Source organism: Anolis carolinensis, chromosome 1 (assembly GCF_035594765.1).
Source record: "Anolis carolinensis isolate JA03-04 chromosome 1, rAnoCar3.1.pri, whole genome shotgun sequence".
Classification (NCBI taxonomy): domain Eukaryota; kingdom Metazoa; phylum Chordata; class Lepidosauria; order Squamata; family Dactyloidae; genus Anolis; species Anolis carolinensis.
The window spans coordinates 174,813,274-174,840,148 of record NC_085841.1 but is presented as its reverse complement, the minus strand read 5'-3'; the positions used below and the strand labels follow the sequence as shown (position 1 = coordinate 174,840,148).

At 38.8% G+C, this 26,875-nt stretch overlaps 1 protein-coding gene across 1 annotated transcript; it reads left to right on the top strand.

Annotated features, from left to right (window-relative positions):
• The first annotated feature begins 1,179 nt into the window (after positions 1-1,179).
• Positions 1,180-26,273, top strand: mcm3 (minichromosome maintenance complex component 3). Its single transcript, XM_003215199.4, has 17 exons — positions 1,180-1,527; positions 3,721-3,833; positions 5,818-6,026; positions 8,041-8,171; positions 9,413-9,651; positions 11,380-11,488; positions 13,072-13,225; positions 13,359-13,490; positions 14,742-14,950; positions 15,797-15,971; positions 17,364-17,490; positions 18,879-19,029; positions 19,735-19,875; positions 22,008-22,111; positions 23,216-23,307; positions 24,285-24,357; positions 25,580-26,273. The coding sequence occupies exons 1-17, from the start codon at positions 1,195-1,197 to the stop codon at positions 25,776-25,778; spliced, it is 2,691 nt and encodes an 896-aa protein (XP_003215247.2). The 5' UTR covers positions 1,180-1,194; the 3' UTR covers positions 25,779-26,273.
• Positions 26,274-26,875: the final 602 nt, after the last annotated feature.

Below are 26,875 nucleotides of genomic sequence, written 5' to 3'. Positions count from 1 at the left end.
CTGGAAGAAGTCCGCCGCCGACGCTTCCTGCAACGACCCGGAAACCCCATTTGCTTAAGAAATTTCCGCTTTTCTGGAACCTAATCCCTGCCGATATGGGGGTCATGTTGTACATAAAGATTGTTCCAATATGGATTGTGTTCAGGTTTAAACTTCTTCACTGCACTTTGAACTTTTTCATAATTAGCAGGTAAATCAATTAAGACTCGTTTTGATTCATGGTGCAGTCCTCTTTGGACACGGAACACTGTCAAGACATTAAATGCAAAGGTTTACGCACGGGGCCCTTCTACACGGCCATATAACGCAGAATATCAAGGCAGATAATCCACAATAACTGAGACCCCTTCCACACAACTGTACAAAATCCCTCATTATCTGCTTTATTTATTTATTTATTTACAGTATTTATATTCCGCCCTTCTCACCCCGAAGGGGACTCAGGGCGGATCACATTATAACACACATAGGGCAAACATTCAATGCCCATAAACACATCAAACAGAGACAGAGAGAGACACGCAGAGGCAAGTTAACCTTCTTCTGAGGGGATGTTCGATTCTGGCCACAGGGGGGAGCAGCTGCTTCATCATCCACACTGACGGCACTTCCTCATTCCAGGTCGTAAATTAGTTAATCTTGCCTCCCCACTTTTTATAAGTGGTACCTTATCTCCTACTTGATAGATGCAACTATCTTTCGGGTTGCTAGGTTAGCAACGAGCAGGGGCTATTTTTTATTTTTAATTGACGGGTGCTCACCCCGCCACGGGCTGGCCTCGAACTCATGACCTCATGGTCAGAGTGATTTAAGGCAGCTGCTCAACAGCTGCGCCACAGCCCGGCCCCGAACGGATATATAGCAGTGTGGACTCAGATAACCCAGGGTCTTTCCACACAACCATGTAACCCATAATATCAAGTTAGATAATCCACAATATCTGCTTTGAACTGGGTTAACTGAGGCCCCTTCCACACAGCTGAACAAAATCTCACTTTATCTGCTTTGAACTGGAATATATAGTAGTGTAGACTCAGATGATCCAATTCAAAACAGATATTGTGGGATTTGAGTTATATGGCTGTGTGGAAAGTCCCTGAGTCCACACTCCCATAAAACGCGGTTCAATGTGGATTGCATACAGCTGTGTGGAAGGGCCCCCAGTTTGGCAGAGCTACAGTCAAGAGACTCAGAATGACTCACGCCTTAAAGACGCAGATTCACCGATTGGCTACACTTTGGAAAGGCGGGAGTGCTTCCGATCTGTGGCACACCATTGGTCAGCAGTCCCGTTGTCTAGACCAATGGAGCGGCAAGGTTCGAGGCCGCGTCTTGGCTCCTCCCTTGGCGGGAAAAAGTGTCAGGTTTTCGCGCCAAGGCCTCCGGAGAAGCTGTGCACAAGCGACTTCTAGGCCGCGGAAGAAAGCATCGTCTCCTGTCGCCATGGCTCTCCCCACGGCAGGCGCGCTGGACGACGCGGAGCTGCGAGAGGCTCAACGAGACTACCTGGACTTCTTGGACGACGAGGTGAGCCGGGAGCAGAGGAAAAGGCGGGGAAGGAAGCCCCCCTTGTGTTCCTGGCCCTTAGTTCGCGCCATGCAGAATTCAAAGCGGGGGGGGGGGGGGGGAGAGCCGTTTGGGGCAGCTGAGACGTTGATGCAGCCTTCCTCAGGCTTGCTTTATCCACTCCTAATACTGCAAGCTTCATCGTCCTAGGGGCCCTTCCACACAGCAATATAACCCAGAATATCAAGACAGAAAATCCCACAATATCTGCTTTGAACTGGGTTATCTGAGTCCACACTGCCATATATTCCAGTTCAATGTGGATTTTATACTGCTGCGTGGAAGGTGTCATAGGGAGAATTGGGCCCCTTCTACACTGTCATATAAAAATCAGATTATTCGCATTGAACTGGATTATATAGCAGGGTAGACTCATATAATCCAGGTCAAAGCAGATAATGTGGATTATCTGCTTTGATAGGGCAGTATAGAAGGGGCCTGGAATGCGCTCAATGGAGGGTGGTTTCTAATGTTTTGAGAATCCTGTTATCAATTTCCCCTTTCCTGTTTAATGAAAGCAATAAGCTTATTACTATTGGCATCAAGACCTCAGACCCATAGAGGGCCCTTCCACACAGCCATATAATCCAGAATATCAAGGCAAATAATACACAATATCTACTTTGAACTGGGTTAGCTGAGTCCACAATGTTATATAATCCAGTTCAATGTGGATTTTATACAGCTGTGAGGAAGGGGCCCAAAAGGACTTATCCAGTTCTTATCCTCCCTGTCCTCTCTGCAGCCTTTGACATAGTTGATCATACTCTTTGTATGATGTAGGATTGATTGATTAGTATTCAGCTGGTTTATGTCTTATCTCACTGGTCAGTCATTTAATAATGGTGATCATGTAACTTTTCTGTTCAATGTGGATTTTATACAACTGTGTGCAAGGGGCCAGAGTTGGCAGAGACCTTAAGGGCCATCCAGTCCAGCCCCATTTTGCCATGCATGACAATACAATCAAAGTACTCCTGACAGATAGCAATCCAGCTTTTGCTTAAACATTTCAAGAGAAGGAGACTCCATCAAACTTCCCAGATAGCAAATAACTCTTCTTGTCAGAATGTCCTTCCTTACGCTTAGGTGGAATCTTTCCCCCCTGAAATTTGAATGCATTGCTCCATTTCCTAGTCCCTAGAAGCAGCAGAAAGCAACACGCTTATTGGTGAAGCCCTTGAATCCCATTGCTGTTTTTAGCTGAATAAGATTTATTGTAATCAACGGATCAGACAAAACAAGTAGAACCGAACAAACAATATCAATAACAAGATCATACAAAAACAAATACCATTAAATACAGGTAAAAATCCCCTTAAGTTTATGATGTTATTTTTTGCCGACAAGTGAGTGCTGCTGCACAAAAGCTGGCCACTTTAATTGTTACCATTGGATTCTGATCTGCAAGCAAATAGTGTATATAAAACTCATCAATTCTTCCAAGAATGCTTTGTAGAATTGAATGGATAAAAGTATGTTGGAAGCCACTGTAGAAAGAACAATATAACAATACATTTCTTATTGTCTCCACTGAGCCAGCACCACAAGGACATACGTAAGTGTGCGTCATAGGGAATGTCCTGTATTTCTCATTGTCAAAATTAGTTGATTAGTTTTGGCCCAGTTATAATCTGTCAAGGTCGTTTGAGATTTTGATTCTGTTTTCTGGAGTATTATCTTCCCCTCCTGATTTGTTGTCATCTGCACATTTGATAAGCATGCCTTCTATTATATCATCCAAGTCATTGATAAAGAAATCCAGATGTTCTGTTAATGAAGAGAACTAATGGTCAATATAGACGTTGCACTCTTCAAAAAGCTTGGGCAGCTTTAGTTGGTGACCCTGCATTGAGCAGGTAGTTGGATCCGATCACCCATGGGGCCCCTTTCAAACTCTATGAGGACCCATTGTATCCTGCTATTTCTCATATAATAGTTTGTGTAGTTCCTTAAACTGTTTATCATCATCAGAAAAAGAAAATGGTTGTATTCAATTTTCAGTGGTCCACCGGGGGGGGGGGGGGGAGATTAAGAATAACCTTTAATAAAACAGGGAAAGGATGTTAATTTGTACCCTAAAGAAATTCCTTTCAGAGAGATCTGAAGCAAAAAATAAATGCCACAACCTTGGTAACACTTACTCTATTGCAGGAGGATCGGGGAATTTACCAGAATAAAGTCCGCAACATGATCAGTGACAATCGGTATCGTCTGATTGTGAATATCAATGATCTCCGAAGAAAGAATGAAAAAAGAGCCAGTCGGTAAGTCTTTTGCATGTGGTATATATGTACCTGTGTTGTCAGCATTGTGTTTCATGTAATTGTATTCTGCTTTCTCTCTCCTTTACTTATAAGGAGTTTGGTCTGGCTTATGTATTTTTTCCCAGGGGTTCTCCAGGGGTTTTCAGGGCAGTGTTTCTCCTTCCCTCTTTTTCACATCTTCTCAGTTTAAAAACTGCTAGCCCTACAAAAAGCAGCAAGATAAGTTTAAACATACACTTGCTACTGTTGCATGTAGTGCAACATTGAAGTCAGGCAGGCTCCCTCCCTCCTATCCTTCCGTAGGAAGGTTAAAACTTGGTTGTGGGGCCAGGCTTTCGAATAAGAATCAGCAGCATTAATTACTATTATGTACGCTGGAACTCAATTGACAGACCCAGTCTTTTAAACTTGAACACGCCTATCTGTATTTTATAATGCGTTTTATGAATATCCTATGTAAGTTAATTTTTAACTGATTTATAGTGTATTGTACAGGTGTGTTTTATTGTAAGCCACCCTGAGTCCCCTGTTGGGTGAGAAGGGCGGGATATAAATATTGTAATAAATAATAAATAAATAAACTATTATGAAGAACATATGCTTCAACTATTGTAGAAATGAATACACTTCTGCATGTAAAGAAGTATTAAATTCACAATAATAGAGATATAATGCTCCAGGGGATTGAATATTGAGTCACATGAAGATAGAAACACAAAGAACAGCATGCTGCATGTATATGTATGCTCCATGGTAAATGGCAAAAAGTTTCCTTCTCAAAAGCACATGTTACAGTAACAAATTGAGTACTCATAGAAAAGATTTAGTGAGGGGGAAATTAATTCACATGTTTTCTGTGATATGCATAAAAGGTATCGGCCTAGACCTAAACTGTAGAGTTATGTCATTATTTATGCCATTAAAAAATTAGTATATTTATGTGGGCTCCTATATCAGAAGAGAGTCCCTAGCTTGCTATTTGTAATTAGTAAATGTGCCCGAGAATTTTCTAATGCCAGGACTTAAACCTTTTCCACTCGGAATCCTTCTCTGCCTGATAAATTTTTATGTGACCCCAGGTATATAGGTATATAATACAGGTATACTAATCAAAACATTTACAGATAGCAAATCAGCAGTTGCAAAGCTTGCTAAATAGGGTGGTTTTTCTTTTTTTGAAATACAGCTGAAGTATCTTCTGCAGAGTCTACTGTAAACACTATACAATAGATTTATGTAAATGTTCAAAAAAACTTTTACTTACTGTTCCCCAATTTTTTGGATCCCATTTGGTCAGGGCCCACAATTCAAGAAGCCCTGTTCTAATGAGGGACAAAAGCTGGTGCAGTTTCTCTTTATAAACAAAGATGTAAGTTTGCCAGATTGGAGAGAAAAAGTAACAGGTTTCCTTCAATAAAACCGAGTTCTGAAAAAAAAATTGCCCACATAGTTGGCTGAGATAGTGCCACCTTTGCTTTCAGATGGTTTACTGTACACAAAACTTTTTCATGTACATTATTATTAAAATATATTATTTATAAAATGCACAATGTGTATAAGGTGCATATGCAATACAAATAAATTTGACATTTAGACATAGGTCCCATGTCCAATATATCTTATTACGTTCTTATGTACAGATACAAATATTCTGAAATTCAAAAAAATCTGAAATCCAAAATATGTTTCGTCCAAGGCATTTTGGAAAATGGATACTCAACCTGTTTCCCCCAAACACCTGGCAGTTGTTAACATTTTAATAGAGTCTGACACAACAGTTTGATTTTTTTCCCCTTCTGCGTAGCATTGACTGTGCCCTATCTACACTGCCATATAAAATCCAGATTATCTACTTTAAACTGGATTACATGGCCATGTAGACTCATAATCCAGTTCAAAACAGGTAATGTGGACTATCTGCTTTGATAATCTGGATTATATGGCAGTGTAGAAGGGGCCCAAGTCTGACTCATATTTCTTTCAGTTTGCTAAACAGTGCCTTTGAAGAGATGGTGGCATTCCAACGTGCCCTGAAGGACTTCGTTGCTTCTATTGATGCAACCTATTCGAAGCAGTATGAAGATTTTTACATTGGACTTGAAGGGAGCTTTGGTTCCAAACATGTGACACCTCGGACATTGACATCACAATTTCTCAGCTGCATTGTCTGTGTGGAAGGCATTGTTACAAAATGTGAGTGAAAGGGGTTGGGTGGGGATGCCCAGTGGTAGTCTTGTGATATAGTTTATTCTGACAGTCTCTCAGGCCCCCTCTCAGGCCATATAAAATCCACATTATCTGCTTTGATCTGGATTATTTGGCAGTTTAGTCTCGTATAATTCAGTTCAGAGCAGATAATGTGAATTATCTGATTTGATAGTCTGGGTTGTATGTCAATGTAGAAGGGGCCTCAGTTAACTTTACCCTCCACTTCTGGCTCTCATGGTTGGAGACTTTATCATATGGTATATCCCTCTCTGCTAAAATAAAGATAAAAAGAAAAGGAGAGGAAGGGAAGGAGCCTGATTTATATTTGCATGGTCCCATTGATCTGAACTGATTTTTCCAAGAAGTGCCTAGACTTCTGCAGTTTTCTTTTTTATTATAACACACACAAAACAACAGAAGTAACAAAATAAAACAAGCAAACAGTGATCTACTCTCCATCCCTATTCACAAACAAAAACAGTTTACAAATTGACTTCTCCAGTCTATACCAAAGACATAACTGTAAAAAGTATTGTTTGCTTCCTCGTTATTACTTAAGTAACATGTAAACTTCTGCCTGATGATTATACAAAAGACTCCCCAGTATTCAAAATCCCCAAGAAGTCTTGCTTCTTTACAAAATATAAGAACACTTCCCATTTTTTTAAAAAAATATCTAAAGACTTCTTTCTAAGGAACTCTTCAAAAATCTTCAATATCCTCTTTTGTTGGTACTACAGAGTTTTTTCATTTTTGAGCATAGAACAATCTAAGCCCCTTATCTGCTTATTTGGTAATCCACATAAAAACAACTCTGGTCTCAACTGTATTCTTGTTTTAAATATATTTTCCATTAGCAACTATAACTGCTTCCATTACTTCTTACATTTATCACATGTCAATGACGTTTGATAGTTCCTGCTTATACCTTGCATTCCCTCCTGCATTTTACATTTCCAGCATGTATTCTTGGACCATTTATGCACCTCAGATAGTCTTGTCGGGTTCAGGTGTCTGTACATCATTTATGAACATTTCTTTAAGATAATCATAATAATAATAACAATAACAATAACAACAATAACTTTATTTTTGTATCCCACCCCATCTCCCCGAAGGGACTTGGCGTGGCTCACATGGGGACGAGGCCTGGTACATCATAAAATACGGTGTCAAATACATTTAATACAAGAACACATAAACAAGCATATAAAACAAGCATATAAACAATAAAACACAATAAACAGTAAGCAAAGCACTGTTATGGAATTCGGTGGGGTCAGGCGATAAATTATATATGTGTGCAATCATTCCAATATCTGGAGCTGGGCCAATAAAGTGCACAGTATGTCTTTCAGTCTTTTAGGCCACTTTCCCCCCCATGTCTTCAACATTATATCCAAAAGCTGGCACTTTTAACCATACAATCTTTATCTTGTTCACTTTTCAAAGTGCCTTTTGTACTTTCCAAATGTTAGGGATGAAGACTAGGTAGATAATCATGTTTTGACAGGAAAAGCTAAGTATAGGTATGTTGTGACCTACCTTAAGTCACGAAGAGAGGCAGGAAAGAAATAAAATGCTACTAATAATTATTATTTTCAATCCTGGCTGAGAATGGCCCCCAGTTCTGATGGGTATATTGGTAATGTGTTACTGAGGGAGGCACTAGCATTTGGTTATTAGGTAGGAACCAGCACATCTGTGGGTGCCATCAGGTTTTATGTCCAGAAGATTTTGTTTCACTTATCCTCTATTCAAAAGCTAAGGTATGAGAGTCCTGTAATGTTTGCGTGTTAGCTTAAGATTAAATTACACTGCAATTAGAGGGATGTAGTTTTCAGGGAATCTACATAAAATTAATATGTTAGTGTTAGAATAAAAAATAATATTCTGTGAAGTGAAATTTAGTAGTGAACTGTCTTACCTGACATGCTCATTTGGGAAGGGTGTGAACTGTACAAACTCAAGATTTTGCTTCCTTCTCATCCAAACACAGGCTCCTTGATACGCCCAAAGATAGTCCGCAGTGTACATTACTGCCCTGCTACAAAGAAAACTATAGAGCGCCGGTATACAGACATGACATCTCTGGAAGCTTTTCCTTCCACAGCTGCTTATCCTACTAAGGTGAACTAAGTTGATTTAATGTTCTTAAAGCATTCCTTCAAATAAAAAAGGAGTCCTTCAGAGGGTCTTTTATTCAGTTATGCTTAATTGAGCTATGTTCTTTCTACAGGTTGAAAATCTGTAAATCCAGAAAAATGAAATGTAGTAGACTCTCAGATAGCCGACACCAGGACCATAGCCAGAAAAAAATTGGTGAATCATGAAGAATATTCCATAATGCAAAATAATTTAGAAATCAGGCTCCATCGATAAACTTTAGTGGACACTCAAGACAGATAAACTTCAGTGGATACTCATGGGGATTTGGTTAACCACTTAAAATTCATGAGTAAACCAGGTTTTTTGTAAAACCTTAAAAAAATGGGGGGGGGGGGTTGAACCCCTAACCACCATCTGCATCCCGCCCCCCTCCCGGCTACAGCCCTGGCCGACACCCATGGGGATTGGTAGATGCTGGATAAATGTAGTTTCTGGTTGCTTGAAAGTTACTATTTAAAATAGGCCTAATTACGTCATATTATACTCTATACCAGAACTTTCCAAACTCTTGTGTTGCAACACTTTAGCGTGGAAACTACAGTGTGTAGCTGTGTTGCACAAACATATCAGGAAATGGCAAAAAATCTTGGAAATGTATGTCTTACCTTACAAATAACATTTTTGAAAATATAAATGAAAGGTTTTCATGAGATAAGTTGTGTCCCCATACATTTCGTTACTGCAATTTATGTATGTGTCTAAACCTCTTGTAAGGAGTTGTTTTACCTTCCCGATTTGCTGAATTACTTGTCATGAAATGTCTATAAAGTATGTCATAAAAATTAAATGTTTTGAAAGCTCTTCCCTGTACCCTCAATATTCTAATTTCTATGGACTAAGAGCACATTCCATTTCACCTGGAACTAATGTAAAAAGTTGTGAAGTCTCTTCAAACCTGCAACTGACTCTCTCTGAACTGAAAACCAATGTGTCGTCACTTCCAGCTTTGATCCCCCTTCCCCTTGCTTTATTTTATAGCTAAAAGGAATAGATGCTGCTAACCTTCCATTTTCCTTGATGTACATTTTCTGCCTTATAGTGCTTGCAAGGACTGTTTATATACTCTGAACAAGTTTTCAGATCTCTTCTCTCCTAATAATCAAGGAAAGAAAAGCACACTACTGTTTTTATGCTCTGAACAAGTTTTGAGATCTCTCCAAATAAAGCAAAGTAACCTTTTTTAAAAAATGTGTGTTGTCTAGGATGAAGAAAACAATCCTCTTGAAACAGAATTTGGCCTATCTACTTACAAGGACCATCAGACCATCACAATTCAAGAGATGCCAGAAAAAGCACCAGCTGGACAGCTCCCTCGCTCCGTAGACATCATTTTAGATGATGACTTGGTGGATGGGGTAAAGCCAGGAGACCGAGTGCAAGTCATTGGGACGTTTCGCTGCCTTCCTGGGAAGAAAGGAGGCTACACTTCAGGAACATTTAGGTAACTTGTGCAGTATGAAAGAAATCCTTTGACTCGATACCATACATTTCAGTTTCCCAGCAAGAGCCGAGACAGTTGCTTATTGTTGACTTAGTGCATAACTGCTGTGGAGCTCCTGTGCAATGTGTACTTCTCATTGCTATCTAGTAGGAAACTAATTTTCCTAAATGATACGATGATCTTTTTCTTCTCATGACGGTATTATTTTTTACCTGAAAAGTTCCCAGAAGATCTGGCTGCTTTGTTAAGCACTAGCTTTAAAAAATAAAACAATATTATTGCCATATACAGCAACTGTGTATATAAAGACATAGAGTGAGCCCAGCTGTTGGTGAGAACAGTAGACCCTGGACAACTGCAACAGTAAGAAAAAAAACAGGCCTAAACTGAAATCAAAAGATCTGAGTGGATAAAAAGATTTAATCTGAAAACATAGCAAAAGACAGGTGGAGCCTGTAAAAAACATGTTCATCATTAAAGGGGCTCCCTCTCCCTGGAGATACCTACTTCACTATTTTTTGGGAAGGCATTCAGTGAAGTTCTGAAAGAAGGTGACCTTTCAGAAAACTAGATTGTAAACCTTGAAAAATTGAAGGAGGGATTCAGCTTCATTTGATGGACACAATATAATCCCACCAATATAGTACACATCTACACTGATCATTTAATGAAGTTGGAAACCAGTATTGAAGAAAGTGTTTTCGCTATGCAGATAATAATTACATAGAAAATCATATAACCAGCCTGTGGCCCAGGTGGTAAACAACAGACCTTTAAGGTCTTTCAATCACACACTTTTTTGAGCCTTCATTGTCTAGCCATTGTAGCTTGAATCTAGCTTCAAGCTGCATTAAATGATCAATGTAAAAGGGATCACAGAAAAAACAATCATTTTGTCTAGTTATGCCTTTCCTACTTTGAGTTTTTTAGTCTATTTTTAAAAATGCATTATTTTATACTGTGTTTACATGTTGCATTTCTCAGACACCCTGATAAGTTTTGTAAAGGGATTCGCTGTATAAGTACAATAACAAGATACATTTTATTGATTATATTGTATCAACTTACAAGACAAATAGAAGAAGAGAGAACTTCTCTTGGACCTATACAACTGATAAAAATGGATACAGCATAGCGTTACAGTTTAACTAGGACAAACACATAGCCTTATCTGGAAAAATAGAGTATAGGTTTATATTTTTATTTATCAGTCAGATTATAGTAAAACTACAGGCATATTGTTTTAGGCTATTTGAAGTTAATTGTAGAAGGGCATTCCCACTATATTGGACAGAAGTTATATTGGCCTTTTAATAAGAGGTCTGTTTGCAGTTGTTCGTTTGCAAGTTCTAGTAGAATAGGACCATTGAATCAGTAGGATAAGTTGATTTATCATTTGGTGGGTCTAGTTGGGACTAGAAGTTCAGTACATGATATTACCTACATAGATATTCAGAAATCCCATGCCTGATTACTTGTAGACATCTTTTAACTTGTCGTGAGTCCTTTTATAAATTATTGAAGTCCAGAAGTGTTCATTGGGAATAGATCTGGAGTGTGGTATAAAAACAGCTGTTTCTTCTGAAGAGTCTGAAAAAGAATATATTTGTATACAAGTTGTATTGGCAGGGGGATGGGACTGGATAGGAAAATATTTACCACTAAACCACAACAGTGACTGTAGAAAGGTTGTAATAAGACATCATTTTCTCCCTTTGCCATCCGTAGGACCATTCTGATCGCTTGCCAGGTGAAGCAAATGAACAAGGAAGTTCAGCCTGAATTTTCTTCCAGTGATCTTAACAAGATTAAGAAATTCAGCAAAACCCACCAAAAGGTATGCTAGAGATCAATGGTGTTAGTAATACAGCACATAGGCCACTATCCAACAAAATTCTTGGAACAGCTTTCAGTAAAAAAAATACTGTTAAGTTGTTAAGCTGACAGTATGGCAGATGTGACATTCTTACGATAGCAATGTCAGGTTTGACATACTGTCAGCTTAACATACTGTCAGCTTTTACTGAAAGCTGCTCCAAGAATTTTGTTAGATGATGGCCTATAATAAAGAAAAGGAATATTGAGTGAAGGTTTACATTATTCTCTCATAATGACAATCCCTCATGAGTACAGAACTCAGTAATGCTTCCTGTTTTCAATCTGTGTGCTCCTTTTCTCATAGAGGCAGCTTCCAGAGCAGTTTAAAATACTCACAGTAAAAATCTAAAAACAATCAAGACTACATAAAACATTTTTTTTAAATTACACAAGTCTTCTACTTAAATGTTACTATTTTATTTATTTGTATCCCACTTCTTCTCTCTAAAAAAGAGCCCAAAAAGCAACTTGTAACAAAACCAATACAATACCATTGTGCCGTCGCGCCTGGGGCTGTACTCTTAGTGAAAGAGGCATGGACGTGACATCTTTCCCCAGGGGATTGCTTCTTGCCCTCCTTTAGGGAAACTGGAACTCCCAAGGACCAAAACACTGTAGATAACTCAAAAACTGGGTTTATTGTTCACAAAGGGGGGTAAAAGAAAACATACATTACAGTCTTTGATTGTTTAAGTCCATGAAGCTTGTCCAGATCCCTCTTTCTCTGGCTGTGAATGCCGGAGCAAACTCAGCCTCAGTCCAATGACCTATATCTGAAGACAAGAGTCTTCCTCTGTTGCCAAAGGACTGATGTGAAGGCGCTTGAAACTCCTCAACGTTGTTCAGGTTGGCCCTGAACATGAAGTGTGAGTCCCAAGGGTAAGAACCTCAGAATTGATGCTGAGAGGTAACTTTTGAAGGGCTTTTTGAGCCAAGCCTCTCTTTCACGTCCATCCGATAGAGAACTTGCTGATGGAATGAAAAGGAGGAAACACAGTCCTACTCCAGGAAGAGGTGGAGCCAAACAGTTTTGCTGAGTGAGCAATATAACAGGTACAAACAACATTGATTGACAGATATAAATAACCAATCCAACTACATTTACAGGGTAAGGGCAAAATCAGGCATGATACAACAATTCAAATCTTGCAACTTATAGTTCAACATATAGATGGCGCCACTCGCGCCGTCACAACCATTTAAAACCTAGAAATATTCAAACAAATATGAAAATAGAATTAAATATTAACAGTATTAAAAATAAACAGTTAAAACTGATTAAAACCTGTTGGTGGCTAAAATCACTGAAATGATCTTAAACACTTCCTTTTGTAAAAGCCTGTCGGAATCAAAACGTTTTTAGCCTGAGTGCTTAACTTTATTTAGTTTAGAGTTTTTTTGTGGCAAAATACTCTACAGAATGGTATTAATCTCCTTCTCTGAATATGCTGCTTTGTACCTTGAAATAAAAACTTTGCTTTTCGGTGCCACTTGAAATGATTATCTTCCCCTCTATAGTCCTCTTTCCTTCCTCTGTCATAGGATGTATTCGACCAGCTCTCCAAGTCTCTGGCTCCCAGCATCCATGGGCATGAATATATCAAGAAGGCCATTCTGTGCATGCTTCTGGGGGGTGTGGAGAAAGTGCTGGAAAACAGAAGCCGCCTCAGAGGGGACATTAACATCCTGCTCATTGGTATGGCTGGGCACTGGAGGGACAGACTTTGGGTAACATTTCTTGAGGACATTCACATCTAGTTATGGGAATTATGCGGTGTTTAATGAGAAGTTTTTCTCAGAGCATCCAACGATTGTTCCCTCTGTTTCAGGTGATCCTTCTGTGGCAAAATCTCAGTTGCTCCGTTACGTGTTGTGTACAGCTCCCCGGGCCATCCCAACGACAGGCAGGGGCTCTTCTGGGGTTGGTTTGACTGCTGCAGTCACCACAGATCAAGAAACTGGTAAGGAGCACTTTGGATTGTAAGGCAAAAGAGTGACTACAGTGTTTGGCTCTCATGCATCATGCGTGGGAATTTAACATTGCAGTGAGCCTAAAGCTCACAGGGAACTAGGGGTAGCAGATTTGCTTTTGGGCACTAGAACAGAGCTTCTTAAACTTTTCTGACTCGCAACCCCTTTCCGCACAAGAAATGTTTACAAGAACTTAGGTATATAGGTGTATAAGATTGAGATAAAAATCAAATATTTTCTGATAACAAATCAGCATTTGCAAGGCTTGCTAAGCAGGCTGATTTTCCTTTTTGTGAAGTACATCTAAAACATTTTCTGCAGAGTTGCTAATATATTGTGTAAATGAATGGCACTCAGAAACCTTTTACTGTTCCCATTTTTCTTTTGTGATCCCAACATGAGTTTGGATTCGAGACACATAGTTTAAGAAGCCCTGGACTGGACTACTGTTAATGTTAAAGCAGCTGATTTCTTGGTCTGCCACTTGCTTGACCAAGTGCCTCTTATCATAAATAGGTGGTGATTTGGAAGTTTTTGTTATACTTTAGATTTCATATATTTCCTTTTTTCTTTTTGAATTCATTCAGGGTTTTTTTAAAAGCAGGAATGAAGGTTCAGTAAAACGATTGTATTGAATACCAGAAATACATATTCTGTTATGTCAAGAGACCATGTGGAGGTTGACATCTGTTGTAGCTGGAAATTGACTTTTAGGGCAATTTTTGTCTTTTGCTGATCAATCCGCCTTGGGCCTTGCCACTGGTCTGATTGAGTATTCTTTGGTTAACACGAGGCTTCTTAGTTTCTGCCATGGATATGAAGATTAAATATTCATTGGTTGCAATAAATGAGTATGTCAGTGTATCTAGGTTTACTTGTTTCTATTTTGTTTAGAACAAAGCTTCCTTAAGTAGGGGTCTTGACCCCAAACAGAATCACATAAGTGAAGGGGGGAGGATGCAAAACATTTGACCAAAAAGCATATGAACAAAGAGGAGGAATTGTGCTTTGTTGTATACCTATTTAATATATAAAAATAAAATGTCTTCTGCCACTCTTGTTTTTGTGTCATAGGCTTGGAATGATAAACATTTAGAATAGTATTGGGACTTATCCTCCTTGTAATTCTGCCACCTAGTGGAGCTTCTACAAATTCATGCCTATTCGCTCAAGTGAAAATGCCTGTGTTCATGTGTGTATTCAAAACCATCCCCTCTCTGGTCTTAACATTTTCTCTTTAGGAGAGCGCTGTCTAGAGGCAGGTGCCATGGTCCTGGCTGATCGGGGTGTGGTTTGCATTGACGAATTTGATAAAATGTCTGATATTGACCGCACAGCTATCCATGAAGTTATGGAGCAAGGCCACGTTACCATTGCTAAAGCAGGCATTCAGGCTCAGCTCAACGCTCGCTGCAGCGTTCTGGCAGCTGCCAATCCAGTGTATGGCAGGGTAAGTACACTGAACCCTAATGGGACTATTTTAAATAAATATGGTTGTGACAGTTAAAGGGATTAAATATAGTTAGCCCTCTATATCCATGGCTTATAAATAATAATCATCATCATCATCATCCAGCATATATATCTCATTTGCTGTGTCATACTGTGTCTTTATGTCAATAATAATACTTACTATTATTATTATTATTATTATTATACATTGATTTTGCCTTTTTATATAAGGGACACCATTTCACTATGCCATTGTATATAATGGGACTTGAGCACTCACAGATTTTGGTATCCACAAGTGGAGGGTTGGCAGGAGTGTCAAGGATCCAAACATGGACATGTGACAATATAACTGGCTTTTTCAGATGGCATCAGACTTATCAGGGTCATTGCCATTTTCCTCCTGAAAGAATCGCAGAATAAAAGACATAGCAACCACTGGATGGCCTTTCTCTAAATATTCAGAACAGAAAAACAGTTGATTTTTCTTACAAGTGGGAAGATTTGTAGATTTGGTTTAATAAAATGTTTTTGAATACCTATACACCTGTATCATGGTCCAGATATCCTAAAGTCACTGGATCCCATCTAATCTTGGAAGCTTAGCAGGTTACCTCTAGTTAGTACTCGGGTGGGAGACTTCCAATAAATAGCAGGTGTAATAGGCTATATTTCAGAAGAAGGATCTGGCAAAACTACCTGAGATGGTTCCTTCCCTAAGAATACCCAATGAAATTCATGGGCTTAACAGTCGACTTGACACACACACCTTTAACACTGCATGTTTTATTTTACTTTCTAACAGTCAAGCGATAAAATTGCCATCTTTGATTCCTCCTTACAGTATGATCAGTACAAAACTCCCATGGAGAATATTGGCCTTCAAGACTCTTTGCTGTCTCGTTTTGATTTGCTTTTCATCGTTTTGGATCAAATGGATCCGGAACGAGATAGAGAGATCTCAGACCATGTCTTGCGAATGCATCGTTTCAGGGCAGCTGATGAACAGGATGGGGATGGTGAGTGTCTGTTCCCTGTTCCTTTCAGTGTAGTAAGCGGAGATTTAGTAAAAATGTCTCATGGAGTTACAATTTTCTGGCCCTTCATTTTGCTTTCTAAATCTTCATAGATGTTTTATTGCCTTTGTGCAGTCAAGGACTGTTTCCTTAACATAATAGCCAAAAGGACAATTTATCCCATCTAATCAGAATCCAGGCTGGAAGGTAAAGGGAAAATCAGAATTTGCCTATGTGTGTCACATTGATACTGGATGCATAGAAAAATCCTGCTAGATGCAAGGGAACAGTCCCTACAACTATGGATGTACACTGTTCCTGCAATAAATTTTCCAATTCTGATAAAAAGATCTGAATAAAAAGCAGGAGTTGTAGCTGTAGTGGAGCTTCACTGCATAGACAGAAGATGAAAGATGTGTTTCACGAAGGATCCATTATAGGTGTTGACAAAGGCTTTCATGGCTGGAATCACAGGGTTGTTGTATGTTTTCCGGGCAGTATGGCCATATTCCAGAAGTATTCTCTCCTGATGTTTTGCCCACATCTATGGCAGGCATCCTCAGAGGTTATGAGGTATCCATTATAGGCCTTTGGAGCTTTAGTAAAGCTTCTATAAAATAGAAGTCTCAGGGTCTATTAACAACAGTAGAGTGGAATAGGAGTTAAAGGTTAGTCATGATACAAGTTTCACATGCTGATTGTCTACTGAAAATTGTTATTAGTCATCTTTTAATTTAGCCACAAACTGCTTTTTCTATCCTTATCTAATCATCTTATGTGTCCTTAATAGTGGCTCCTTCAAGATAACCAGGTTAAATGTCCTAATTCAGAGGTAGTATATCTGTATATCAAATATTGGGGATCAAGAGAACCCAAGTATTCCTAACAGTTAAGGATTACATACTTTTAGATTGAATGCATGTGATGGTTGACAAAATGGGCTGCTTTCCCTAAGAGGTTTACAGTCTAAAATAGGCACAGGGAAACAACTTTCTGTAGAGATAATTGCAAAAAGGAGTGAATATGTTCTTGTTTCAGTTAGACATATTTGATTATTAGAATGAACTTTGACAAGTGTGGCTCTTTCCTCTATAGGACAAGGTACAGAACTCTAAACATTACTTTTCAACATAATTATTAGAGGCATAAGAATAATATAATTAAGCCCAAGGTTTATTTCCTATCAGCATGATGTGCTTGATTTTAAACCAGTCTTTGCAGAGGCATATCAGTATATCTCAAATGTTTTCACTGTTTTTACTAAATTTGCACTCTCACTATAGCAATAAAGAACAATGTGATTTTCTTGTGTTGAAAATGCAGCTTGTATATGTTATCATGTTGTCCAGTATCCTAGCTGGGTGTCTTTCAGGAACTCTTCCTTTATATTTGCAGCCATGCCATTAGGAAGCACAGTAGACCTTCTGGCTACCGATGATCCTGCTTTTGCTGCAGAGGAGAACCAGGAGGTACAAGTGTATGAGAAACACGATGACCTACTACATGGACCTAAAAGGCGGAAGTAAGCATTTTCTTCAGTAGCCTTTTTTGAGGATAGTCCGTGTGCATTTATTTATTAAGAATATTAATTACCCTGATATTTCACTGTGTAGACTCTCAGAGCCTTACAGATTGTTAATTTAACAGTCCCATGACCTCTGGCTCACAATTTAAATTGGACATAAGGACATGGCATGGCACTGTGGGAGGGGATTAAGTCCAGCAAATGCTGGCTCTTTGATGGAGTCAGTATGCTCCACGGTAGTGGCATCTTGGATGGAGAGAGGACTTTTCATCTGCTTCTGTGCCTGAAAAAGTCTAGCCTGCTTCTTCTCTCCCTCCACAGTCAGGGCAGTGGCACTTGGAGGGAGGGAGGGCCTTTCATCTGCTTCTGGGCCGAGGCATGGTGAAGCTGTACCTTTCTCTTCTTCTCTCACCCTAAAGCCAGGGCAGTTGGTGAATGATCAACCACGTGTACTAATTCAGCATTTTCTCAGCTTCAAATGAAACTGCTAATTGTTGAAGACAGTGAATGAGGGAAGTTTAATGTATTATATTTATGCTTAGGAAGATTCCTGGGCAGTATTCCCTTTTCCAGTTCAAGGACATGGCCCAAGAAAAGAGAATAATTGAAGTCAATGCCTGGCTTTGCAGATAGTGCTGCCAGAAATTATTTGGCTTCATGGACCACGGTCTGAAGTTTAATGACGTTGGGCCTGTGGCAAGGGATAATTTGCACCCCTCAGTGGTTGGCAGGAACATTTTTGTTATGACTCTCACAAACTTGATCAGTTTTCTGGGGGAGGGAGACAACATTTGCATAGGCAGGAGTGTAACAGGAGACAATTCCTCAACTGTTATATATTATATAGAGAACTGGGTAAAATACATCCATTTATTTTGGATCTGATACCAGTCTGACTTCATTGGGATGATCCTATGTGTTATGATAAAAGAGATAATGGGAGTACATTGTTGAGCATGTCATATAGCCTGATCTCTCAGATTTCTTTTTCCTTTTAAAGCACCAAGTCCCAAGTTCTAAATCAGTGTGGCCCAACCTTTAGTTACCCGAGGACCAATCAAACTTTAGTATAGGAATGTGAGGGCCAGAGACATTCCAGAAAGAAAACATTTCTTAAAAACTTAAAGCAGTAAGAAGGGTAAATGATTTTTTCCAAATGTTAAATTAAAATATTTTTCCAGTAAGAAGGGCAAGGGCCAACAAAAATGAATTGGTGGGCTGCAGGTTGGACCACACTGTTCTAAATAATGAAAGTGTTTACTTGGTTACTTTTACATATTGGCACACTCCTTGAGCTGTGTTATTTGATTCTTAAAAGCATGAAGCCTGGTATGTTTGCAACTGAAGCTGATATATTTATGAAACTTGATTGCTTTGTTACACAGAGAGAAAATAGTAAGTGTGGCATTCATGAGGAAATATATTCATTTTGCCAAGATGCTCAAGCCCGTCTTGACTGAGGAGGCTGCTGCCTTCATAGCACAGGAATATTCTTCCCTTCGCAGTCAGGATCAGATCAGCTCAGATATTGCCAGAGTGAGTACCAAGTGAGATTTTTTTTTAATGAAAAGGGTGGGGGAAGAGCAAATTAGACCAAAGATCCTGCAGACTGGATTTGAATACCACATGCTGCCTCTGACAGAATGTTATATTTGGTTTGTTTTTGCACTTTTGTGGCTGGAGCATTGTATCTGCACATGGCTGAACCAAGGTTTAACTTTCTGATAAATTAGAAAGTGTCCTGGATGTACATACTGCTGCTGAATGGATGCATGTTTTGCCTTCAGATAATGTAGATTGGCTATTTGTAGGATCAGGATAATTCTGTCTGGAAGTCTTAATTTTTTGTTTTGAGAAAAACCTCTAAATTTTGAGAAGACAATTTCTTCCTTTCTTTGAGAACCAAATAGATTCTGGTGGAGGGCCTGCATGCCAAAACTACAGCACTGGACACAGTTTAATATCAATACAGTTGGAAGGCAGCCAAATATGATCCACTGCAGCCTGCAAGTTAGATTAAGTTGTGACACTTGCTGTCTCTTATATCACAGAAGATCACATAAAGTGGGTAATGCTCTCCTGTTGATATGCTTGTGCTTCAGTTGCAACAAGCAGCTATGTCATGTTGGTTGTTCCCATTGAATGTGGGTTTCTCCTGTTGAGTCATTACAACCATAAATATCTGGATCTGTTGCTTTCTTGTCCTTTGGGGGCTGATTGCCCACATTTGTTCTTTTCCAGACTTCTCCTATTACAGCCCGCACATTGGAGACACTGATTCGACTCTCAACTGCACATGCTAAAGCAAGGATGAGTAAAACAATTGGCAAACAAGATGCTGAAGCTGCTTTAGAGCTTGTTCAATTTGCCTACTTTAGAAAGGTGTGTTGACAAATGTAATGTTGCCTGCTTTCAAATGAAACAAAATGCAAAGCCAAATTGGGATAGATACTTAGCTGATGCAGTGTGGTTCTCAGATCTAATATTTGGCAGTTTAGTTCGGGTTGTGCATTCACATTTTAAACAAAAGGTATGCTGGTTTTGATGAATTTCCTGTCCTATCTGGTGTTCTTGTTAACATAGTGTCCACTTGGGTTGTTTAGGGACTCATAGTGAGAAACATAGTGGGAAATATAGTGGAAGTAATAGATAGCTAACATAACTATCAGCCAGACTTCTTTGGTCTTCTTTGGAAACCGTTCTGCCTAGTGGCCACCTACAAGGTTCTGTCTAACCGTCTGCTGCCATCAAATGTGAGGGCTTTCATATATCCCAAGCACCGCCTTTGACCTTTGTGGCCAGCTTTGGAGACTTTAGAGGGTTGCTACTGCTGCCACCAACATTGGGTACCACCAACAGTGAGGGGTTTTCCTTTCCCCACCTCTGCTCTCACTGTAAGCAATTCCTCCTGTCTGCTTATTAGATTCTCTTAACCTCACTTCATTCTTTCATTCTTTCTCACCATCATAAACTAACTATGAGTCTGTTAACTGTCATCCACTCACCTTATTCAAATAGTCTCAGACATTTCAGCAATCGCCACCTACCACCCTCTGATTATTTTCTGAAACCACCACAAACACCATGTCGCAGTGCAACTTTACAATATGTAGCATTCTCAGAGGAAAAAGTTTATAATGCAAAAATATTTATTCAACAGAAATTGAAGATAACATCACAGATTGCTTATTTTATATATCTTAAGTCAGAGGTGTCAAACTTATTTTCATCAAGGGCCACGTCAGCCATATGGTTACCTTTAAAAGGCTGTTGAATCAGTGGACAAAGTATCCACAGATACAGAGGGCCAACTATAATTTTTATACATAGCGGTCCATGCTCTATATTTTTTACCCAGTTTGTGCCCCCAGGTCTTACTGAATGACAACTCCCATAACTTTGTATTATCCACCATGAGGACTGGGGATCATGGGAACTGCAACCCAACAACACATGGGACTCTGATGTGTGGGAAAGGTTAAAGGACATCTCAAAGTCAGGCATCATAACCACAAGCCTTGTATTTAAATTCAAACCCACTATTCTGACTAATCAGAACAAACTGCAGCCTTCCAGATATTACAGTATCACAACTCCCATCAGCTCTGGTCATGATTTCTGATGATGAGGAATAATGGAGTTGTCGTCCAGTATCTGGAGGGCCTCATAAAATGACATTGAATGCCAGATTTAGTGCACTGGCATTGAGTTTGACACGTGATTTAAGTCATCTCTCCCATACACTCATCCCCATTAGTTGGGGTCAGAGTTAGGTAGACCTTGGCACTGATACAAACTTTTCTTTCTCTCTGACCTTCCTCACCACTCAGACTCCTAAACCCGTTACCAATGCCTGATCTTGACAAGACTCCCTCTCATCCCTGACCAACTGGCCTCTTTAAAATCCCCTTAGATATCTCACTAATCAACATATTTCCTAACATTCCATTCAGTAGCCAATTAGTACTTTGTGAAAAAAAAGTACTTTGTCTTTCTATTATGTGATACCACTCAAATTCAGTAGATACACTTCCCCCTTATATATTTTTCCAAAGTTAAAAAAGCTAGTGTTGTAGCCTTTCCTCAGAGCTCCAGTTCCTTAATCTTTCTATTGCCCCTTTCTGCACCTTTATCAGCTCTTTGATATGATTTTCCAGTGCATTGACCAGTATTCCAAGTGTGGTCATACCAAAACTTTGGGTAAGGGTAGTTTGAAGAGGAGAGTTTTACATTGAACATGGAGCTAGCCTTTTTAATCAACACACACACACAGGCTCAGCATTTTAATCAGTTTATCTGCCACTGGTCCAAGATGTCATTTTTGGTCAAGTACTGTTAGCATAAATATCATCAGTGTATATGTGAAGTTGGAACTGCCCCACTGAAATTTTCCATTCCTGTGTGAAGTGCCACTTTGCTAATTAGCTGCTTCAGTGAAATTTTGTTATTTTATAACTGCTAAAGACATCTGATAAGCATAACTGTAGCTTGGTTGGCTTCTCTCATTTGAAAAGGTCCTGAAAAAAGAAAGAAAACGTAGAAAGCAGACTGAAGATGATACAGACCAGGAAACAAATGAGGAAGTTACAGGTGAAAATGAAAGACAACAAAAAAAGAGGTAAGGGGAAAAGAGGGGTAAGATTATTATTGTTATTGTTGTTATCGTTATTATTAGAGTCTATAGCAATGGTTTATAACCTTTTTCTCCAAATGTTTCAGTTACCCAGGAGATCTGATCTTATATTATGCTTTCAGGGAGTACCAAAACATAATGCTCCATTGTCTACTGCGGTGGTTCTCAACCTTTTGCCTCCAGGTGTTTTGGACTTCAGCTCCTAACAGCTGGTAAGCTGGCTGGGATTTCTGGGAGTTGAAGTCCAAAACACCTAGAGGCCCAAAGGTTGGGAACCACTGGTCTACTGGATGGTTTATAACTATTTTCATCCTCTTATAGCTGTCTGTTATAATTGATACATTGAGGTCACTGTGGAACTAGCCAACTATTTGTCTGATTGATTATTGCATGGTTCACTATTTAGATGTATGCTTTGTAATAATTCCAGAAATTGAAAGGATCTAAAGGGAACAATGGATGCTAAAAATAAACATTATTTAGCCAAATAATGGCCAAATTAACTCAATTAATGAACCAAGATGTTCAGGGAAAAAAGAAGGTAACAGATTGGACACCACAGACGAAATTTATGAAACAAGAAAAATGAAATGGACAGAAGGGATTAATTATTAGGACAATTGTTCTCCAAAGGAGAGTGACACGAAGAGGGATTAGAAATATAATTACTTGGGAAATAGATAATTAAAATATCAGTGGAGAAGATTGGAAGTCTTCAACTCCACTTTTTTTTCTTTTTTGACTTTTGTTTTTTTTTCTGTTTGTCTTTTTTCATCTTTCAGAATGTTAGTTCACCATATTTTTTCTTCCTTTGGTTTTTAGACATTGAAAATAATGAATGAACGAAATGGCTACTTTATTTCTTCCAATAAAAATTAAATTAAAAAAAGTGAACTTTGTCTTTGTCCCTCCCTCCAACTTCCAATAGTTTTTAGTCTGACATGGAAAATACATAAAATGAATTAATTTTCACAAAATAATTCAGACTCTATTGTAGAGTTAGTATGATCTATGTTAGTCACTAATATGGAATAATTTCTCATACAGAATTGATAAAAACATTGCTGCTAACTTTTTATTATTTTGCAGAAGGAAGACACAGTCTAGTGATCAGGAGACCATGGAAGAGGAAACCTACGATCCTTATGACTTTAAAGCCACTGAAGAAGAAATGCCAGAAGGTGAACAGATCCCCCCTATCCTTTGCTTTGAATAGATTTGAGCGGGATTTTAATTTTTTAATAGCATTGTTCATTGATAACTGCCATCAAGTTAACCAAAGTTAACACATGGTGGCCCTGTGAATGAGGGATTGCCAGTGCTTGTGACTTCATTCTACAATTTTTCTGGCTTTTAATCGTGCAATTCTATTTTTACATTATCTTTAATTCTACAGGTATATTCTTCAGATTGTAGTTAGGCATGATGGTGATTTAGTGCGCCTCTTTAGCTTGACTTTAATTTTACTACTCCAGAGTCTGTCAAATAGTCTGTCCAGGTCTTGCTTGTCAGAGAGAATGGAATGACCACCATCTTGTTCATCTTACAACTTTGCAATCTATTTGATTTCTGATAATGTCCATGTACAGTCATCCCTCCACATTTGTGGTTGAAACCTTTGCAGATTTGATTATTTCTCGGTTATTTACTGCTTCCTCCACTATATCTATATCTATATCCTTCCTCTATATTAATTCCGCCCCATTTCTTCATTCATTTCCATTTCTTGAGAAAAACTGTAATTGACTGAAAATGTCCCCTTTTTGTCCAATTTAGCGCGTGCGCGCGCTTGCACACACACGCACACACACACCAAGTATTGCAATATTTATAAGCCCTGTTACTTGCTTTGCTATTTATGGCCTCCTGTGATTCTTGCTTCTCACATTCCATTTTCCTATACTATGTTTTGTGCAGTTTTGAATTTCCTATCACCTCTGTGCAGATCAATAGCTGTACATCCTTTTGCCTGTGTTTTATGGATGGAGGATTCAAACTGATATCAAGTAAAATCCAAATATATACAGTTAGTTTACTTTTAAAGTGAGATTTGAACCTATGCCTTCTTGTTAGACTGCCTCAGTGGCCTTTTTTGTAGATATAAACAAGAAATACATAACATCTTGCTCATTTCATCTCCTTCCTTGATATATTCTAGTTCAAGCCCATACTCCAAAGACTTCTGAACCCACAGACACTGGGGAAATGAAATCAAAGCTCTCTGAATCGAGGTGAGTAGTATGAAACAAAGTATTATAGGACAGATTTTAATAAAATGTTTTTCTCAAGTGCTCGTGTACAATTGCTAGGGTTTATAGCAGTAAAATAAAGTAAAGTAGATTATATTTATTCTGACACCTCATTCTTTTCAAAGCCTCAAGTTATTTGCTTGGGCAAAACATCTTTGACACAACAAGCAACTTTTATATTGCTGTCTCCTTGCCTGATGGACCATTGCCGGAATATTGTTATTAAAGTGCCTATATACTGTATTATGTTTCAATGATGAATTCTCCATGTGATTACATAAGGGCAATATATGCTTTAATATTGTAGAGCATGTGATTTGGAAAAGTATTGCATAAGTGAGCTGCCTTAATGCTATTGAATCTTGACAGTTTGCTGCAAGGGATTCCAATCCAAGCGGTTAAGAATATAAAAATAATGTTTGCAGTTTTATTGAAGCACCCCTTCATCCTATAAATTAATGTAATAATTAATTATTTACTTCTTTAAGGATCAATAGAGAAGAAATGTGATGGCAATATATATCAAGTTGAAAATTGTTTCCATTCAGAGTAGGCACTGCTGATCAAGATGCAGAAAAAATCTGACTTGTTATAAAAGAGCTTACTGTTGAAGGCTTTCACGGCCAGAATCATTGGGGTGGTGCGTGGTTTCTGGGCTGTATGTCCATGTTCTAGCAGCATTTTCTCCTGATGATTCACCTGCATCTGTGGATCCTCTGCAATGAGGGCAGTCACAGATGCAGGCGAAACATCAGGAGGAAATGCTGCTAGAACATGGCCATACAGCCTGGAAGCGACACAACACCCCAAAGAGCTTACTATTCCCCCTGCACCATTAAAAGGGTGTGTGGGAAGGGGGGGGTTAGATATTCTGTTTAGGTATTTTGTCTGAAGCTGAACTGTTCCAAAATGCACATGGCTATAGAGAAGGCAGAGAGACCTTATTGAAACAACTGTTTTGTGATGACAGATTGCCTGGAAAATCAAGGTGCATTTCCAGTCGCTTCATTCGGGCTTCTCTCCCATTCTGATTGTTCCCTCTGAAAACTATTCTCACTGTCCTATAGCTGCTTTAGTAAGGAGAGTTAGTGCATGAGTGGCATAGCAATGCAGTGGAAACCTCTAGATGTATTTTAAATCAGTCCTAAATGATAGGACTAGTAGGATCTTACTCTTTGAAAATGTGTTTCTTCTGCACACATAGGCTTAAAGAATTCAAGAGTGCTCTTCTGGGGGTGTTCAGAGAGGCCCATGCACAGTCTGTGGGCCTGAAGAGTCTGATGAAATCCATCAATGAAGACAACCCAAGCCCTTTTTCTCCTGAAGAAGTCAATATAGCCCTGGAAAAAATGCAAGATGACAATCAAATCATGATGTCAGATGACATAATTTTCTTGATTTGAACTGACTCCTAGGCCAGTAGGAATTTCTTTTCACTGCTTTAATATGACTTCTGTTAATACCTCCTGCGCAGGGACTATCCCTTGGCTTGATTGACCTGAGGACTCGTGATCAGAACATTGTCTTCGGTTTGAGTTGATTGGTGTAAGGAAAACTGGATCTGGCATCTATGTTATGAAACTGGTTTTTTGGTTTTTGCTTCTTATTTGAGTTCAAGGAGTAGATATGAAGAATAAAGGTTTCCTTCTTTCAAATCCAAAGGAAACCCCCTTCTTCAAGTTAGAAGGACACATTGGATGGAAGAAAGGAAAACACCGATCCCTTACAGTTCAATGTTTTCACAATAGAGATTGATGTATGGTAGAGTCCTGCCCTTTATTCTTTCTGCTGCCCTGGGAATTAAAGCCTAGGTTATGTATCTTTAATTTCAGTCATCAGTTTTATTAATGTTAATAGAATTGTGTATTACAGCATATTAAAATGAATTTACAAACAAACATGGCATCACTATGATTAGGAACTGCAAGCTATGTGCCTATACATGCATATATCTCTTTCCATTGCCACCAACATTGTCATTTGAATCATGGAAAGAATCATTTTGAATCACCAACTTCTTCCTGGAATATCTTTGGTTTCTGTGGTAAACTGATTCAAAACACTGAAATTGGGCCTAGTATTACATTTATCTAGAGAGAGTTGTTTCTATATTTGCATTTGCATGTCCTCCCCCCTCCCCGCCTCCCAACATGGTGGTAACTATGTTGAATTACGAAAGCAGAGTTGTATTCTGACTTGGGTCCTTACTTCATTGTATTCTAATCTGCAAAACCATTCAATTCCATTTTAAATATAAAGATTGCAATAAAGATTTAATGCTATATAACATAATTTGGTGTAGGATAAAGCTTAATACAATTTAGACAGAATTGCTCACAGTTATACATCCAGATTCATCAATGGGTTGTGTTGATAATGTATCAAAGTGTGTGTATGTGTGTTTATATCTTGCCTATCTCCCAACACATGACTGAAGGTTTAATGCTTTATACATTGCAGAATAAAGTAAAATGCAGTAAACCCCCAATAATAAAAAAGT